Below are 19,880 nucleotides of genomic sequence, written 5' to 3' on the forward strand. Positions count from 1 at the left end.
CAACCGTACTTCTCTATTTAAGTCATCTTGATTTGATTCTATGATAAACATCATCATAAATTTTGCTCAAAAAAAGAAAGAATGAGATCCACCAGCAAGCCACTACTCCCATTTCAAAAAGGGACAATGTATCCAAATACTTTTATTCCAGATCAAAAAAAAACCCAAGTTGAGTAAAGGGACTGACACAGATGTAATTGCATAGGATGAACCAGTAACCAAGAATCATGATCACTGGTATAAACTATAAAGCTGGATGTAGTTAATCCGTAAGTGTTGGTTCAAGTCCAGCTCATGAATCGTGCAAAATCCATAGAAAACTAGAGGCATGCTAGGTTTATAACTCTGAAAACAGTTCTCAAAAATTCAGAAAACAGAAAACAGTTCTCAGAGAACAATTTTTTATAGTTCTCTGAAAACACACATTTTTTTAACCGAGTTCTCAAAAAACTGAACCAAGCAGAGTTTTTTGTACAGTCTTCTGTTTTCAGTTTTCTGAGAACAGAAAACTGTTTTCATAGTTACAAACCAATCACAATACATTTATGATTTAATTCATCTTGATTTAATTATATGGTTAACATCATTGTCAAATTCTTCCTCTTTATTCATAATCAAAAATAGGTTGAAAGCTATTATTTCTAGTAAAACATGTACTGATAGAAAATTTAGTTAAATTATTAGCGCTTAGCACCCCAAAGAGATCTCAACGAATATAAAAAACAAAAAATAAATTTGAAACATAATGATAAATTCATTTTAAGAACACTTGAAAAAGAGAGAAAAAGATAACCATAGAATTTGGATTAAATATGAATTACACTGATACTTTTTCTAATTATAGGAGCCGACTGACTAACATACAAAGATTATAAGACTATTACATGAAAGAACTTAACATCACAACATATATTAACAGTTTATAATATCAACAACACCAACGTTTTGTTGCCTAAAACCTGTATCTTTTTGTCTTGGTTATGAATGAACTAACAAAAGACATTCAGGATAAGATCCCATTAGGTAGACCATTTGCTGATGACATTATTTTAATGATGAATAGAGCACGAAAAAGTGCTATATTAGAGATTTGGAGTGAGCTCTAGAATCAAGATTGTTGAAGTAATTAAGACTTGAAATGAAAATATGAAATGCAACTTTAACAAAACTAGAAATACAGGTGGGGGTGCAGTGAAGATCGTGAGAGTCAAGAGATAAAGGCAAACATAGCATATATATTGCACGTGTACTGTATATGAACTCTTGAAAGATACAATCATGGCATGATGATCTCAGTGATGTGCATCACTTGACCTATTAATTGGATCAGATTGTGTATTTGCAATTTTTTGAGACACAGGTTACAACATGAAGAGGAGATTTTGCATAAGAAATGGAGTCTAGAAAAACATACTGAACTAACTTACCAATCAAAAATCTACTTTCTTTGAAACATAACAAACATAGCAATTTTACTTAGCAAAAAATAAAAATTAAAAAGAGCAATTTTAATAATTTCATGAGTTAAAACAAAAGGCATTGAACCCCTTATATTCATCTGTTGTACTGACATATGAATGCAATGTAAACTGTTGTACAATAGTCATGGAAATACTTACTGTCAAAATCTGAGTCGCCAGCTGCTCCCTCGCGAGAGGATCATGCAGAAGCACCACCAACCGGGCAAAAAGCTCCTGAATATAAGCCAACCCACAGAGTTGACAGTTACATTTCATAGATAAAACGAGGAAGTCACAATATTAGAGAGACTATATACGTCAGCTGAGATTCTACCTCAGGATTTGGAATATCAGTGCGAGCTTTACACTCGGTAAGCATCGTATTATTGTAAGATCTGTGTTTGCACAATTCTGAGATACATCTGCAGACCTGTAAAAGTGGCTATTTTGTACTCAAATTGTACGACAAACAGTCACAATGCAAAACTCACTTCCACAATCAGATGCATGAACAAATTCTGACATGCACCGACCCCAAGCACCAACAAGGAAATAGAGACCACATTCATACAGACCCACACCAAAGAGGAGCAAATAAGTTCGGACTGAACTCAGAAAATAATTTCCCTCCAAGGAGTTGTAACAATGAAGCACAAAAATTTATACCGTAGCAACTGCACCGGTGTAAGCCCGTGGAATGATCATCTTTAACAAAAACGGCCAGAGGATATGCTGTAAAATCAAATAGGATGGATGTTATCCATATTTAGGTATGCCAATTACAGACAAACATGGAACCTAGAGCTATACCATTATGGAATGAAATTAAAAAAGGAAAGAAAAAGAAGGTTTGATGAGTATAGAATTAAATATTTAGTATACCTCCATTTCTGGGATGGTAATGGTTAGTAAAAGAAGACCTTTTTCACATATTGCCCGTAATTCTGTAGGACAAACATTCCCAGTCTTCACCTGAGAAGAACACCAAAAACATGACAACTATAATGCGCTAGAAATGAACAGATTCACACAATAGCTACCAGTATGCCATTCTAAGCAACACATTCAATGCCATCATAACACTACAACCAGACAAAAGCCACAAATTCAAAGATGCAGGACCCACCCTAATGTGCCTGACTAGTCAATGGCGAAGTCAATCACGTAAATTGATGTTTTTGGTAACTATATTTCAATTAAGGACTATTAGTCTTAATTTTTCTCTAAAACTAAACATACGTAGTTTATAATAGTATGGAAATTAAATAGTAACTTAAAAATAATATGTATGTATTAAGTCAGGTGCAAACCTCATATCGCTTGTACGGAAAGGCATAGTAAGTGCCACTTGACCTGAACACTTCCTTCGAGCTCTCAAGATCATTTCTTTCATGATCTGATATAGCACAATGGCGTACAAGATATTCAACAAACAGCTCTCCAGATGGACCAACCAAGTAACAGTGTGAAGCCATAACCACAATCAACTACCATCAAAGCAAAGCAATTACGTGTTAGGAAGTTAAAGAAGTAGTTTTTTACTAATGCTGTAACAATTTTGGCTATCAGTTCTAGGGGTGGGACTTAGGTGGAACAAACCAGAGCAACCAGAAAGCTGCCCGAAAACTTTACAAATGTGGGCAAGGTATTTGAGACCATGAGATTGGAACTTGGTTCAAATCTTAGAACCCAAATATATTTTGGATGGGATTTGGATAAAAGTTTTACTAACCCGAGCAACTTGAGTAACCCAAAATTCAAGAAAAGTTTGCAAATTTTTATGACTACATGTTATTTATATAAAATAAGGTTAGCATTACATGATTTATTCTTTGATCGCCAAATATTATTGGTCGTTATTAACATAACTTCTGACACAGTTGCTTCAAAAGTTTGATGTAAGACTAAAATAACTAATATTAAGTTAAATTTATAAACAAAATAATAAAGAACATAAAGTAATGTGAAGAACAATACTGAATTTCACAGGTTTAAGTGGTTTTATTTTAGGTTAAGTGTATATAGTTTCACTATTTAATGTATATAAGCATTTTCTTTTTTGTAACTTTTTGTTTCTTAGCAGGTTGCTAAAATTTTGAACCACCCTGAAAAACCCGTGATACCCATATGGTATGGCATGGGTGGAGATGTAATGGGTTACTAATTACGTGGATTTGGCTTGGGCTCGGGTATTAGTATCCTAGGTCTAGCGTGAGTTGACTCCTCAACCCACCCAAACCCCAACCCTAATCAGTTCATAACAACATACCTCCGAAAGAGCCTTACAAACCCCCAAACTTTGCTCATCTAGCAACAACTTCACAGCTTCAACAAGTGAAGGCCTTTTACCGTGCCAAGCTTCGGATAACCTTCACATAGATAGAAAAGTCAGGTGATGAAAACAATTTAGAATAAATATAACAGACAACAGAAGGAAAGAAACCTGGGCAAAAGATGCTTTAGAACACAAAGTGTGCCAAAAGTTAAGGGTTCGTCCTTCAACCTGCACTTCTGGAAGCAACAACAGACAAAAATTCATGACACTTAGTTTCCCAAGTAATGTTACTCCTCAAAGCTGTAGCCAAGAAATAGTACCCACATTCAGAAGGAACACAAATAAATCCTCAGGGTATACCAAGCCAACTGTCAGAAAGCAATGCTGAACCTCATTGTAGGCCTGCCACAAACAACAAACAGAAAAAAGAAAACGTAAATATAAAAAAAGGTGATGATGCAAATAGAAAACCAGATTGCACCAGACATAAAACACAGCATACGGATGTGACAATTTACACTGAGTCATAGCGAAGGGAAAACAATCCTTCGTTTTATTAAGTCCGCAAATATAATCCCAGAATATACACCAAAATATTGTTCATCAAAGTGAACATACACAAATTAAAGTAACTAGCACTCAAGAATAAGAAGGAAACAGAAAATGTCAAATAAAATTTCAAGGGAAAAAAAGAAGAAGGAAGAGATTTGAAACAACCCCTGCCTTCTCATACTTTTTTGGTCGTTTATATATAAAAAGAATGCATATACATGCAAAGAGAAAAGGGGAAAAAAGGCAGAAATAGATAACAAAGTGGAACTACATGCTACTAGAAATGGAACAAGATGATTTAACAAAATGTTCCAAAAACAAAAAGTTGAACATGAAAACAAAAAAAAAAAAAAAAAAAATCAAGAATTTTAATAACATATTGGACTTAAAGAGCATGCAGATTGTCAACTTCATCGAACTCCAAAGAACAAAAACATTTGAATAGAACAGGTTTTTGGCAGCTACAATATGGGAACACCTTAAGTCCCACTGAGAAAACTGATCGCTCTTTGCTGTCGTTATTGATGCAAACCACAGGAAGAAGTGTTGACAAAACAACTGTGAGATCCTGCAACAAAAAACATGAGTACCCATCAAATAAAGTGACCTATCATCACCCAAAAAGCATGTTTTTTATATTCATATATGAAAAGTGCAGCACAAGATAGCAGCACTTTTCTGATAAGAGATTTTATTATTTATAGAAGGTCAGATAGCACATTATTCTCCAAATCTGAAAGTCGAATGAAGTAGAGCAAATGGTTAATTAACCAATAAAATGATGAATCAACATTCTTGCATTTAAAATTTTTTTGTATAGAGATGTCTATTTATGCCTCAAAAGAGACCGACTTACAGATGCTACATCATCCACGTCACCAGCTAGGCATCTATGCATATTCATGCAATCAAAAAGGTGTTAAGCTCATTACAAGCCATACAATCTAATGAAAATCAAAAGAAGTAGTCGAACCAAAGGATAAATCAACTACTAAAACTGCTCTCCAAAACTATGGTAGAAACACTGTGTAAGAATGACATCTCAAAAAAGAATACTTATGGAACAATGTAGCTTTGGAGAATGACCGTCATACTCTATATTAAAGATTGCCATATTTTAAGGAAGAGGTTATGAAGTTCTGCTGGAAAAGTTTACATTTTCTACCAAATTTCCTCAAAGTTGTGCCAAAATGAAATTTGTCACAATATTTTACCTTTACAAAAGAGAAAACTGGAGATACTTAAAACCCACGCTTGTATACATAGGTATGTTGTACACAGCTCAGACTTCTAGGACCATACAGATAATTGACAAGATATAATGCAACTTTTCCTTTTTCACTTTCCTATTTGTCCCCAGGACTGAAATTTTTGCCCAAAAATAGATCTTGATAAACTCAAGAAATATTGAGATGTCCAATTAAAGCAACAATACTTTCTGAAATATATTCTTGAAAGCTACAAGAAGTGGACTGATAGCAAATTAACAAATAACTGATCATATCAAAAAGACACAATTATCGAGGTGGTGACTGCAACATCTATAATCTATCATAGGCAATACAAGTATTATACAGATAATTATATAAAAAGATAGATTGAGAGATAATATTTTTCAACACACACACACACACAGTTGCAAACATCTTCTAGGATAAAGTATGAATGCAAACCTATATCTTTATTTCCAATTTCACTTGCCCAATTCATAACTGTAGAGAAAAAAATACTGAGTGATTACCCAATTCCTTCGCATTCGTCTTGATTTATTAGATGTAATTAAATTTAATAAGACTATATCCGATGAACAACTCCATTTTCTTAGATATTTAGTGCCCCTTGAGATTTCGGGTTGCCATCCATACAAAACCCATTTTGGATTAAAGGTCAATGCAATTCAGCCTTTATCAATTTCCCAACATGGCTTTTCTTTTCTTTCAATAACATCTCTGCTTTCTAATAAGGAGAGCAAAAGGTACAGCTTTATCCTTTCTACCGTGCAGCGGCATGCTGCCCAACCAGACACATTTTTGGTGGTTCTGGTCTTCAACAAATCTCTTTTTTCTTTCCTTTTAATTTCCTTTTTGCAATGTAACATATGATCTCTCTTTCTTTTTATTATTTGTACATAAATTACCTGACTGTTGCTGTCCTGTTGCCATCACTAGCTATTCTTATTGCTTCTCCAATTCATCCTTTTTCTCTAACAAGAGAAAAATGCAGTTTATGTGGCAAGTGTTGCTAACTTCGATGTATTCGTAGACTAGGTTGTGTCTCAAGTCTGTCAGGACTTGATTTCATGTGCAAAGCACGTGCTCACCTCTCACAAGAAGGTACATGAATCCATGCATATGTGTAATAGCATGTGAAATTTCCTTCATACAAGTTGGCCAAAATTTTGGCAATTGCAGTATAACAAGAAGCACTTATCACGTCAATTATCACTCGACAATCATTTTGTGGCAAATTGATTTGAGTTTCATTGGCAATCATGATTGTATGAAGATCTCATCATATGGCAAAGTCAAAACAATTCCCATCCCATCAACTTGAGGGGTAGAGTTGAGAATTAAGAATTATTATAAGTGGTTATACTATTGCATTATAGCACACCGTGTTGTAATGCACTGTGACACTGTTCTTGATTTGATTAGATACAATGAGATTTGAATAGGTAACAGCAATACTAGATATTTGGTATTCTTTCAGATTTAGGGTAGTTATCCATCTAAACAATATTTTGGGTTAGACTTAACATAATTCAATCTTTATTTTCTAAAACACAATTTAAAACTTTTAACCAACGCATAATTCAATTATCCATCTAATATTTCATAATTTTAACCAACACATAATTCAACTATCCATCTAATATATGATTACTTATTGAAATACAGTTTCATGCATACACAAACATTTGCCAAGGTGTCGATCTGAAAATCATAATTCAAACCTAGAGTCACTTTTTAAAAAAAAAATGCTGGAACTTATAAACAAAAAAAAAAAAAAAAAAAAAAAAAAAAAAAAAAACACACAATCAACCATTTCTACAATGACTGATTCATGTGATAAATCTCTACATATGAGCATCTTGATTCCCTTGAGAAGAAGATGGATGTTATGCAGTTACATAGCACCAAATATTTTTGTCAGAACAATAATACTTGCTAAGGATTCTCAATTTTTGTATAAATACATCTAATAAATTTTCTGATGTTCCCTGGATTAGCTTCAGTTCTTTGACCATCAAGCTATGGGAAAAACTGAATCCACATAGGACTCGCAAAACTTGTAACACCTGAGGTTACACCTTATAAACACAAATTAAAAAAGAAAAGCAAAGAATAACTTAATATTTATGAAATACAGACAGTGTTAGATTATGAGAACAGAAGCAAGTTTCTTATACACATTTTTAAGGTGTACTGTATAATAACTAGAACGTACTACCAAGCCTGAGCTGCAAGAAATAGAGAAACTAAAACTCCGGGAAAACAAAAAAAATTCCTTGCACAAATAAACTCACTTTGATGACAGATAAACTACTAGAAATGATGAAATGAAATGCCCATTACTGTTAACAACCATCTACTCCAAAAGCTTAAGTTGTTAGAGAGAGTGTAACTTAAATATATAAATCCTTCAACATGCCCCCTCACGTGTAGCCTTCTTTTGGTCCAACACGTGTTTTTCAATTTTTAATTAGGGTGACGGTGAGGTTTGAACTCGAGACCTTTGGCTCTGATACCATGTTAACAACTATCTACTCCAAAAGCTTAAGTTGTTAGAGAGGGTGTAACTTAAATATATAAATCCTTCAACAATTACCTCAAAATCAAGCAAAGGAGGACCACTTTCTGACAGTAAAGAAGCATATAGGATATTGTGGAGACTGCATGTAGCCACAAAGGCAACATCTAGATCTTTCTTATACCTGATTAACATAAAAGTACAAGAAAACCACAATATGATCCTGTTAATGTTCATAAACATGTAAACATATGCAACTTTGGAAGAGTATTTTTCATCTCTCAGTGTTTGTATCTGTGGGGATATATACGTATCATCACTACCGTCTAATGAACTATATCAGAAAAGATTGAAGTGTGTGTATGTGTGTGTACATGCATGTGCACAAAGCATGGCATCATGAATGTGTAGTTTCAAACACCTTAAAACAAACTTCATCTTACAGTTCCAAAATAGTCGGGATAAGTCTTGGTAAAGCAACCTTCAATTGTGTTCGAGTTACAAGACCAACCATCTGACCCAGAGCTTCCACAGTAGATATGCGGACCTAGTGCAAAAAAAAAAAAAAGGGTCAAATAACAAGACATTCTCATTTAATTTATTTAGCAAAATATTTCAAAAGAGTACCCTGAATAATTCTTTTTAGACAATACTAAGATTCTATAAACCCTGACGATTAAAAATATGTAATATGCTTGGTTCAGTTTTCTGTTTCCAGAGGACTTAAAATCAGAAAACTACATAAACTTGTTTGGTTGCAGTTACATAAACTACTTTGGTTGCAGCTTTCTGAAGACTCGGTTAAAAATGAAAATTGTTTGTTATCAGAGAACTGTCTTTTATAGTTCTCTAAAAACAGTTTTCTGCTTTGAGTTCTTGCGAGCTGCTTTCAGAAAACTAAACCAAGCAGAAGATTTCCAGTGAAAAATGGAAATCATCTTTCTGTTATCCTTCTTTGTCTTATTGAAATATAATCCAGATTGGAGCGGTTATTGATAAATAAAAGTATTGATCCTAAAGAAGATGAAGACATTTACCTTACATATTATAATATAAAATATTTAGTGTTTAAACTTTCATGCAGTACTCTGAAAAACTAGACCTCCTAGAACTTTTCACCATGTTACATGCAATAAGCTATATATGTACTCACTTACCTATATATATACACATGCGCACACACTTTACTCATTTATTTTTTTCAATTTGCGCTTTCCAGTTTTTATTTTCTTCAGGGGTCAATACTTGATGCAATAGTAAAAAGGCTGACAACATGAAAATAGGTATTTAAGTCAGAACTCAGAAGGCAGTCAAGTCATGCAAATAACAGTGAAAAGTTAAGTTTCTACCCAATCTACTCTGGCCACCGGGATTGACGGACCATGACAATGGCCTTTCAATATTTTTTCTTATTTATAACATGTCAGTCCATACAAAACTTATCCCAAAAAAGAGAGAGGGGGGAGCCCATGCACACAAGACATCCATGAAGTGGGTTTAGTGCAACCCTTGAGAGGTTCAGAGCAAGTAATTTATCTAGACTGTAATTTTTTGCAAAGACATTTATCACGTACAGATATATAAGAACCATTGGATAATAACTCTTTCTAATTTTGAAACTTGTCTAATTTTTTTTTTTTTTGATAAGTGAAACTTGTCTAATTTTAAACAAAATAAATAAAGTTAACAGGTACCATTTGGATAGCATTCACTTACTTTTGGAAGAAAAAAAAAAAAAAAACAAAAAAAAAACTTCAATTTTTTTCAAACCTTTAAGAGACTGTAACCATCACCCATCCGCCGAAAAGGAAAAAGAACATTTTGAATACTTGCTAAGATTGATAGGGCCCCCGTTGACATTGCTGAGATTGATAGATTGGAAGGGGCGGGTGGTATTGTTGAGTCTTAACATGATGAGAGAGCAGCTTGTCAAGCAGAGATTGTTGAGATTGCGGTTCTAAAGGAAATTTCGTGGCGACAGAAATCTCGGGCTTTGTGGCTCAAAGAGGGAGACCGTAATACAAAGTTTTTTCATAGAACTGTCAATGCACATAGGAGGGGCAATCATATTGGGCGGATTTGTGTGGACGGAACGGTATTGAGTACGGAGGAGGAGGTGTGTAGGGGGATCGTTTCTTTCTACCAGAGGCTCTACTCTGAGCCTCTACATTGGAGACCACGGCTCGATGGCCTTCATTTGGACTCTATATTAGCTGTGGATAGGGATGGGTTAGAGAGTCCTTTTCCAGAGGAGGAGGTTTTGAAGGCTTTGAAGGCTTTGAAGAGTTGTAATGGTGACAAAGCTCCAGGTCCGGATGGTTTCACAATGAGGTTTTTATTGGAGAGCTGGGTGGTGGTTAGACAAGAAGTTATGGGCTCTCTTAATGAGTTCCATTCTAATGGAAGGTTCGAAAAGTCGCTGAATGCATCTTTTATTCATCTAATTCCTCTAATTGGGTGTATCTATAAGCTTATCGCTAAAGTCCTTGCGTTAAGATTGAGGGAGGCGTTTTGAGGTGAGGTCTTTCTTCAAGTGCCTCTCTTTTGATCCTGGAGTTCGTTTTCCTTAGAAGTCTGTTTGGCGTTCTAAGGCTCCTCTCAAAGTGGCTTTCTTTGTGTGGACTTCAGTTCTGGGTAGGATCTTAACCCAGGATAATTTGAGAAGGAGAAGCCAGATGGTGGTCAATCATTGTTATATGTGTCTTCGTGATGAGGAATCTGTGGATCACCTTCTTATTCATTGCTCTTTGGCTAGAGAGTGTTGGGATTTGATGCTTGGCTTATTTGGGTTTTATTGGGTTATGCCAGGATCTACTAGAGAGTTGATTGAGATGTGGAGAGGTTGCCATGTGGGGGCTCTCAGTCAGGATGCGTGGAGAGCTACGCCGCTTTGTGTGTGGTGGTGTATTTGGCTTGAAAAGAATAGGAGATTCTTTGAAGGAAAGGCGATGTCGATTTCGGTGCTTAAATTCTCGATTATTTCAACTCCTTTTTGTTGGGTTTCAGGGAGAGATCATAGATCGTTGAGGGAAATTATTGATTTTTTGGCCTCTATGAAGGCTTGAGTCCTTTGTGCTCTTTTGTATTTCCTTGGGTTTCGCTCCCATCTTGAGCATCTTTTAATAATATTCTTTTATTTATCAAAAAAAAAGATTGAGGGAGGTTCTGGATGGAGTCATCTCCAGATCTCAAAATGCGTTCATTGGGCAAATAGATCTTGGATTCCACTCTCATTGCTAGTGAATGTGTGGATTAGAGGCTCAGTAGCGATGTTCCTGGAGTTCTGTGTGAGCTTCATATTGAGAAAGCCTATGATCATGTGTGCTGGAATTTTTTGTTTTATCTGTTAGAGATGAGGGGTTTCGAAGAGAAATGGAGGAGATGGACCGACGCGTGCATTTCCTCTGTCAAATTTTCTGTGTTGGTGAATGGGTCTACATCGGGGTTTTTTTTGGCAGTTCTCGTGGTTTGAGGCAAGGGGACCCACTCTCCCCATTCTTATTCATTATTGTTATGCAGGCTCCTAGTGGGTTGATGAGAAGGGCTGTGGATTTGTGATTTATCAGGGGCTTCAGGATTGGTTAAGATTCAGTTCAGCATATGGAGATTTCTCACCTACTTTTTTCAGATGACACTCTGGTTTTCTGTGAGGCAGATGTGTCCCAACTGAGGTATTTGAGATGTGTGTTGGTCTGCTTTTAGGCAGTCTCAAGTTTGAAAGTAACGTGGGCAAGATCTTTCAAAGGGAGGGAAAGTTACTTTGATGAAGAGTACTTTGTCCAGTCTTCTAACTTATTTTCTCTTGCTTTTCCAGATCCCCTCCTCTATTGTTGGAAGACTTGAGATGCTTCAACGGAACTTCCTCTGGGGCGGACGGAGGGAGGAGTTTAAATTTCATCTTTTCCGATGGGAGCAGGTCTGCAAACCCTTTAAGTTAAGCAGTCTTGGGATTATGGAGGAAGGTTGTTTCATGTCGTTTTGGGGAGGAGATAGGGGGGATGGTCATCTAGGCCGGTCAAATCCGTTGTCAGTGTGGGGGTGTGGAAATCCATTGGGAAGGGATGGGATTAGTTCTCTAAGCATATTAGATTCAGAGTTCGGGAAGGAAGGGACATCCGTGTTTTGGAAGGATACTTGGTGCAAGGATAGCCCATTATCTTGTTTGTTTCCAAGGTTGTTCAAGATTGCTGTTGACAGACATGCTTTGGTAGCTGACTGTTATTGACTCGATTGCGGTAGGTTGTCTTGGGATGTGCGATTCCGGCGATCCTTTCAGGATTGGGAGTTGGACAACGTCACTGGCTTGCTAGACTTTTTGTATAGATAGGAGGTGGATGGTACTGGTTTGGATTCCTTAACTTGGGTGCCTTCTTCGCAAGGGACTTTTCAGGTCCGTTCCTTTTTTCTCTGCCTCTCCAAGTTTCACGGTTCCAATTTCCCGTGGAAAACGGTTTGGCAATCGAAGGCTCCTCTTAGGGTGGCCTTTTTTGTTTGGACTACAGTTGGGGCAGGATCTTGACTCTGGACAATTTGATAAAAATAAAGAAGACAAATCATAGTCAACCGGTGTTATCTGTGTAAGAATGATGGAGAATATGTGGATCCCCTTCTTTTGCATTATCCCATGGCTCATGAGTGCTGGAGTCTTATTTTGGGTTTTTTTGGCGTCCAATGGGCTATGCCCCAGACTTCAAGGGATTTGATTGACGTATGGAGGGGCCAAAGGGTGGGGGGGCTCATGCTCGTAACTATTGAAGGGTGACCCCCCTTTGTGTTTGGTGGAGTCTTTGGAAAGAGCGGAATAGAAGATCTTTTAATGGGGAGGAATTCTCCATTGGGGCGTTGAAGTTTTCTATTATTTTTTCTCTTTTTAGTTGGGTTATAGGGAGAAATTGTATATCTTTAGATGAAATCGTGGACTTTTTGGGTTCTTTGGGTCCATAGGATTCCCTTTTTTGGTTTCGGTATTTGTACAGCTCTTGGGACACGTTCCCCTTTTGAACGCTTTCTAATACTACGTACAATTTTACTTATCAAAAAAAAAAAAAAAGAATGCGAAGTACATATTTACCAGTACAAAGTGATATGTGAAATCAAAAGAAAACAACGAGGAGATGAAGAATAACAAAAAAATTATTTTGTGGACCTTAAGATCCCGTGAAGTCGCCCAAACCTTCAATAAAAGCTCAAAAGCAGAATTCAGAAATGACCTGCACTAGAGATACATTCATTTGAGAGAAAACAGTTGTGCAAAAATCATAGGCATATAAAAACTAACCAAAAAGCAAATTGTTGTTCTCACATGACGTCGCCATCAAGAAGTGAAAGCAAAGGGAAATCCACACTATATTGCCAACAAGCCTGACACCAACACTTAAATGCTGAAGATCAATCAATCAACATAATTAGAAGTTAGCTGGCTAGGAAAAGAAGAGAAAAACATTAGGTGCCATAGCACAATACCTACAAAAAATTAATGCAACAAAAAGGTGAAGTAACTTAATTTAGGGTGATCACGAAACTGTAAACAACTGGACTGAAATTCAACTCCGAAAAGAATGTGACCAGCTGACAGAACTGAACCAACTAATTGACCCAGAGTGACCCAATAATAAAATTGCTGGCGGCCAGACCTATAAAAAGCCTATTTGGTGTGAACTTACCCTAGGCTAACTATCTTTCACTGAAATTGCTAAATCTTCATCAGACTTCACCTATGATGTGTAGTGATGGTACCAAGAAAAAATATATACACACTACTTCCAGCTATTGGTCTAAGAGAAAAGCCTTCTTTTTCTTTACTACCAAAAATCCATAGAATTAACCCCCACAGGGTACCTGAGTTAGCATAAGGCGTATAGGAATGACCCAAAGGTCTTCTGTTCAACTCTTAGGAGCAGTAAGCATCTGCCCTGGGCTTACCTGATACCCATGGTTTGGATGTGATTGTGGCTATCCAAAGCGAATAGTTCCGCCCCTAAAGAGGGTGAGACACCCTCCTTTACAAAAAAATTATAATACTAAAATTTCATAGCACTCCTCTCTTTTCATGATTCAATCCAATGGGCGTAATGAGGTCCATCCAATCTTGTTAAAAATAAAAAATAATTAAAAAAATAAATAAATAACCTATCAGTTAATAAAACACAGGCAAGTGGATCCATGCAATTTGGAGAAAATTCGAGTATTTAGCAGGACTAGAGTGGTGATGGGTGAGGTTTCACTTGCAAATGAGTGAATGGACATGAGAAAACACAAGAAGCATAAACAGATTGGTGAGGATGATTTGCGAAGATGATCTACAAAAGGCTAATGATCACGTACTTGGATGCCTGTTATTCAACTGCCTCTTTCGCCGTTATCTTTCATGGGCCCTTGTGCCTTTTTTATCTCCCAAGTGGGGCGCTGCATCTTTCTCCCAAAGCACTAGAGAATTACGACAAGGAAATCTATTATCTACCTTCTTGTTCATCCTTGTGACATGCTCAAAGGGTATTGTGACATCCGCATAAATTACCAACAGTTTGCATGTCAAACTTTAATTTTCAAGCCTCTCACGGCAGCGTCACTATGTGAACGCCCTCTGCAATGTTGTATCTTGTCTTGGAACTGAATAATGATCTTCAGAAAATTTTGTTACAAGTTTAAATTAAGAGCTTTTTTTTTATCTGGTTTAAATTAAGAGATTCATCTCCACTCATTTGCATGTGCCCTGAACTGCAGAATTGGTTACCCACATTTTACTTTCCTCGCTTCCCTTTTTTCAGACTTGAAAGGCAAGTAACATAATGAAGATGTTAATTTCCTCTGAGTGCTGTCATCACTTTATTTAGTCTTCCTCCTATCTCCTTTTCAAATTCCTATAGAGATGGATAATAGATTGGAAAGACGGTTAACAACTCTGTGGGACAGAAATAAAGATAAACTCAAATATAATTTATGAAGTGGGAAGGGCTAGTTGCTTTGCTAAAAGCCGGGATAGACAAGCATGAGTAATGTTCAAGTCTGAGAGCAGTCATTTTGAGTAAACTAATGTCAAAGATTAGGTTTGTCTCCAATCTTCCCTTCTCAGCACACTGCCTAGGTGGACACTTTTATTTATGAGGTAGGAGAGAGAGTTCATATCGTATCAAAAGATGGGGCCTTGGCAGTTGCCCTTTTGCTCCTTGTGATGGATTTAATTTATTGGTTTGTTGTGCTTAATGTCTCACACCCTTTTAGTTTTTTTGTTGATGCATTATTGCTTTTGGTCATAAAGGAAAGCTGCTCTGGTGTATAACCCCATATGCAACTACCTGGTCCATTTTGAAGGAGAGGAACTTCATAATTTTCTAAGGAGAAGGTTCCGTTATTCTTTTTGTTCACAGAGTCAAGTCATGCATGATTGATTGGGCAGTCTTCATGCGTCTTGGGGGAGATTTGCATTAAATGCGGCATAGCGACTGAGAAAAGATACTTTACACAGCTAGGTCATTGGAGTCTTGTTCTGTTACTTCTGAAACGACAGTGGGCCTCACCCCTTCTCTTTCTGTCCATGAATGACAGTAGAGAAAGAGAACGTTGTTCTTGAAACATTCAGATGGTTTGAATTTGGAAAGGAAGCATGTGTGAGTTTGCATAAAGGTACACTTGATTCAAAATGCCATAATAAAATGAATTTATATCCGTCAACATTAAAGAATGAATCAAAGAAAGAAAAAAATTTCATGAACCAAACATCATAATCCTATTTTAAAATCAAAATGAAAAAAGTCACTATACCATTTGCAAAAATTGGTCGGTGGGCATCTCTCACATTTCCAAGAATAGGCAGAACTCGTAAAAGTACACCTTTGAGCCGTGGAGCAAACTGCAATGCTTCAATAAATTATGAAAGTTCAGCAACCACATTAGTTTGAGAAAACAAATTGCAATTGCTACAAATTTTCAAGCTAATCATAATGCCCAAAGAAAAGGAAGTGTGATGGCTAACCATCGGCAGAAGCAAAGTCCGCAAGTATTTGGACCATAGCTGGAAGTGCTGAATTTGGCCCCGAAAGATGAAGAAATATTTCTTCTATCATCTGCAAAAGCAAGTGAACAAAATATGTAAAGATTCAAAAGGTGCTGCATGAAAGAGGAGAGTGAGAGAGTGACCAAGTAACAGGCATTCTATTTAAGGTCAAAATATCCAACACCTTAGTAGAACAATGTACACTTATAACTGCTCTGGAAGCACTTAATTATGAGGATTTTTATTTTTTAAACAATATACTGAAAATGTGGAAGTTATAAGCTTCGGTGCCAAACAAAAAAAAAAAAAATTGGTAAGAACCACCAAGGCCTTAACTCTACTGGTATCTCCTTTACTTTGTACGTAGAAGGTTGAGGGTTGAAGTTCCTCTAAGAAGCAATTGTGGGTGTGCAAGTGTGTCTTAGTTACCACAACAACAGGGGGGGGGGGGGGGGGGGGGGGGGGGGGGGGGTGTGGGGGTGGGGGGAAATGTAAGAAGTATTGGAAAAATATATATTCGAGTGGATACCCCCAGTATACAATGAATAAAAAGTAGGGAAAAAATTTCCTTTGGATTAGCAAAAGATGGAAAAATCAAGTACATAATTTAGCTAGATGTATATTATTACAACTAAACCTCAGGAAGCTTTCTTTTATGCAATGGAAGAATTAAATATGAGAACTGGTAGAAGTTTGATACAAGTTTATTGTAATATTTCATCCTAGACTTGATTGTAGTGATTTATAGATTTTAGTCTTAATATTTCATCCTGAGATAATTTATTCTTAATTTGATGAAAACTAATATTAGTCTTACAATATATTATCGCATGCATAAAAAGTATATATTTATTATTCGACATATTCCCGCCATGTCGGTGTCTAAATTTTTTAAGATTTTCCATGTTGCCATGTCCATGTTCCGTCGTATACATGCCACGCATCCATATCAATGCTTCTTAATCACTTTCTAAATCTTGTATATCGTCAATAAGAATCAAATCTTTAACTTCATCTTTTTAAATGTCATGACAACACTTCTATACTATACATTGGCTTTGGCCTCACACTTTTCAAATAGAGTTCTTCATTCATGTGAAATTTTAATTTTAAAGGGTTTATAACCTATCTATCCAGCATATATATATATATATATATATATATATATATATATAAGCTATACGAACAAAATAAATAAACAACTAATCAAATACAAAGCTCTCTGTTCCCTTTTTTATTTTTAACTTCTAATAAAATGATACTGCAATAAAAAGAGAGATACAACACCTTATTCAATTTCCAAAATCATGATACAAAATAACTTCTAAATGAGCACACTACATTGCAGACTAACGGAAACCTCCCATCAGTTTTGGAAACCATCCAAATCAACAACTTACTAAGTCAGGCAAATGTGAGCCAATTGCAACAAGTAGACCTGCAGCAGCCCTTTGCCAGTCAGCATTAAGTTCCTACAAGAAGGTAAAAAATGAAAATGAAAAAGACATCGGTCATGAACAAGTAAATTGATGACAAGCTCACAAGCAGATGACATAATCAAGCTGCAGTTCAAACTAATAAAGATTAAGGCTTGTATGCACAATAAATATAGCACTCATTACCATCAAAAGTGTAGCTTTAGCAAATCTAGAAATACAAATGCGGATGTGGTGAAACTTGAGGATTAAGAGGTACAAAAAAGTGAACATTTTCATTATTTAGGCTCAATTATTCATAATGAAGGAGAAATTGTAGATGATGTTAATCAGAGAATCAAGGCAATTTAATGGAGGGGTGCATCTAGTATATTGTGTTATCGGTGTATCAAGTTAAGATTGAAAGGAAGGTCTATAGAACAACTAGTAGATCAGTCATACGTAATGGGACAAAATGTTAGGAAGCTAAGAAACCATATGTGCATAAAGTGAGTATGGCAAAAGTGAGAATGTTAAGGTGGATGTGCGGAAAGACTAGAAAGGATAAAATTAGAAATGATCATATCCGTGACATGGTTGGAATAGCAACAATTGGATATAAAATAAAGGAAAATCAGTAAAGATGGTTTGGACATGTGCACACAAGTGCGCCAGTTACGAAGAGTGACATAGTCCACATTAAGGTTAATACTAAGGGAAAAGGAAGAACAAAGTTAACGTGGGAAAAATTAGTAAGTAAGAATATGATAACATATGGTTTGACTGAGGCCATGGCCTTAGAGCGGAGTGGAAAAATATAATTCGTGTAACCGACTCCAAATAGTTGGAAAAAATGTTTTGGCTGTTGTTGTTGAAGCATCAAAAGATTTTCACTACCAAATAAAAATTGACAGTTTAACCCAACTGTTGGAGCCAGTGACACAATTCAAGTCTTTAATCCAACATTCAACACATCAGTTGCCCTATATTGTAGTCAATAAAAGAAGATAATTAATCACTTACACAAAGAGATACAAATATATACACACAGACACATATATAATTGTATACCCATACAAATCAAAAAATCAAATAATATAACAAGTTTCATAAATACCTTTTAGGTCTCTAAAATCAGAGAGAGAGATTAGCCGGTTCAACAAAACAAACACACTAAAATCCTCTCCTTTAACTAGGACCAACTATGCAACAATTAACCAAAACATTTGTGGGTTTAAGTTGAGATAGAAAATTAAATTAATTTTCAATAATACTGTTAGTTCTCACTGCTCATTTTTTTTAGTGACTATTTTCATTAGTTTCTAACCTACGAAATAGTTAGAAAATTCAATACAACAACAATCTATAATAGATATAAGGAGTTCTCAACACTTGAGAGAGAGAAACTTGTATACCTTGGAAGAGATCATCTCAGCAGTGGCAATTTTGGCTAGCTTACCCATGAAAGGAGGATCCGCGTCGCTTTTGTCCAAGGCACAGACACTGACTGCCATTACTTGAAATACACCAGCCATATTACCAAAACGCTGGAACATTTACAAAAGACCCATTACACTTCACATTTTTCGTGAGATAAAGAGTTAATAATTCAGATTCAAAAAAAGAAACAATTAAACAGAGTAGTACACGACGTCCTCCTCGAGAAACAGTTGAACAACAATCAAGAACCAGTAGTGGGTTCCTGCAATTGCCAAAGTAATAAATTAAAACTAAAACACGTTTACATATGTGTGTGCATAATTGTGTGAGTGCAAAATATATGTGCGCGCGCGCGAGAGAGATTTATACAGGTTAGCGATGTCCTTCAGAGAAGCCATGGAGGCTTCTCTGACCATTGAAGAATCATCTGCTAGTGAAGAAACAAGAATCTGAACTGCCTCTGTAACAGAGATAATAGAAGACAATTAATGATCTGAAGAAGAGCTATGACAGAATTTAAGATCAAGAAAGGATTTGTATACATATATATGTGTGTGTTCTGAAATTGGAGATACCTGAGGCAGGAATAGCGTTTCCGGAACTTGAAGAGGCCATTTATGACTGAAAATTAAGAAATCACCGAACAGCAGAGAAAAAAAAAAAAAAGGACGAAGGACAAGAAGAACATATAAAGACAGCGCGAAGATGCAACTCTGCAGGGTAATTCTATTATCTTTTATTTTAGGTGGTAAATTATACAAATACCCATTTATTTCCTATTATTGACCTAGTTTCACCCTCAAAAACTTCCGTCCTTCACTTCAGTCCAAACGTAAACAATAAATGATGAGGAAGTTACCGTTGAAAGTGTAAATATTTATATATATAATGAAAATTCCAAAAATAAAATTAGCCAAAAGGATGATAGTCACAAAAGTTAAAAAGAAAATAAGAAATTACAACACTGGAAATTGATTAAATAACTATGTAAAATT

At 35.9% G+C, this 19,880-nt stretch overlaps 1 protein-coding gene across 5 annotated transcripts in view; it reads right to left on the minus strand.

The window, feature by feature from the left end:
• The window catches only part of LOC132312977 (protein SHOOT GRAVITROPISM 6), a 73,632-nt gene extending 54,045 nt beyond the window's left edge, over positions 1-19,587 (minus strand). Inside the window, exons 1-20 of one of the 5 annotated variants that reach the window (XM_059811561.1) lie at positions 19,461-19,587; positions 19,255-19,345; positions 19,093-19,147; positions 18,861-18,992; positions 17,431-17,502; positions 16,010-16,100; positions 15,799-15,894; positions 13,340-13,418; positions 13,184-13,247; positions 8,481-8,584; positions 8,116-8,221; positions 4,766-4,855; positions 4,060-4,137; positions 3,904-3,968; positions 3,730-3,829; positions 2,771-2,947; positions 2,343-2,432; positions 2,127-2,192; positions 1,795-1,890; positions 1,620-1,694 (exon numbers count right to left, since the gene is read on the minus strand). In XM_059811561.1, the coding sequence (XP_059667544.1) occupies positions 1,620-1,694; positions 1,795-1,890; positions 2,127-2,192; positions 2,343-2,432; positions 2,771-2,947; positions 3,730-3,829; positions 3,904-3,968; positions 4,060-4,137; positions 4,766-4,855; positions 8,116-8,221; positions 8,481-8,584; positions 13,184-13,247; positions 13,340-13,418; positions 15,799-15,894; positions 16,010-16,100; positions 17,431-17,502; positions 18,861-18,992; positions 19,093-19,147; positions 19,255-19,345; positions 19,461-19,500 (1,767 nt within the window). In that variant the 5' untranslated portion in view covers positions 19,501-19,587. The other 4 variants (XM_059811560.1, XM_059811563.1, XM_059811562.1 and 1 more) reach the window with 4 other exon arrangements.
• Between the last annotated feature and the right edge of the window lie 293 nt (positions 19,588-19,880).

This window comes from Cornus florida, unplaced genomic scaffold (assembly GCF_030987335.1).
Source record: "Cornus florida cultivar Cherokee Brave unplaced genomic scaffold, ASM3098733v1 CherokeeBrave_3.0.0_Hap2_Chr06, whole genome shotgun sequence".
NCBI lineage: Eukaryota > Viridiplantae > Streptophyta > Magnoliopsida > Cornales > Cornaceae > Cornus > Cornus florida.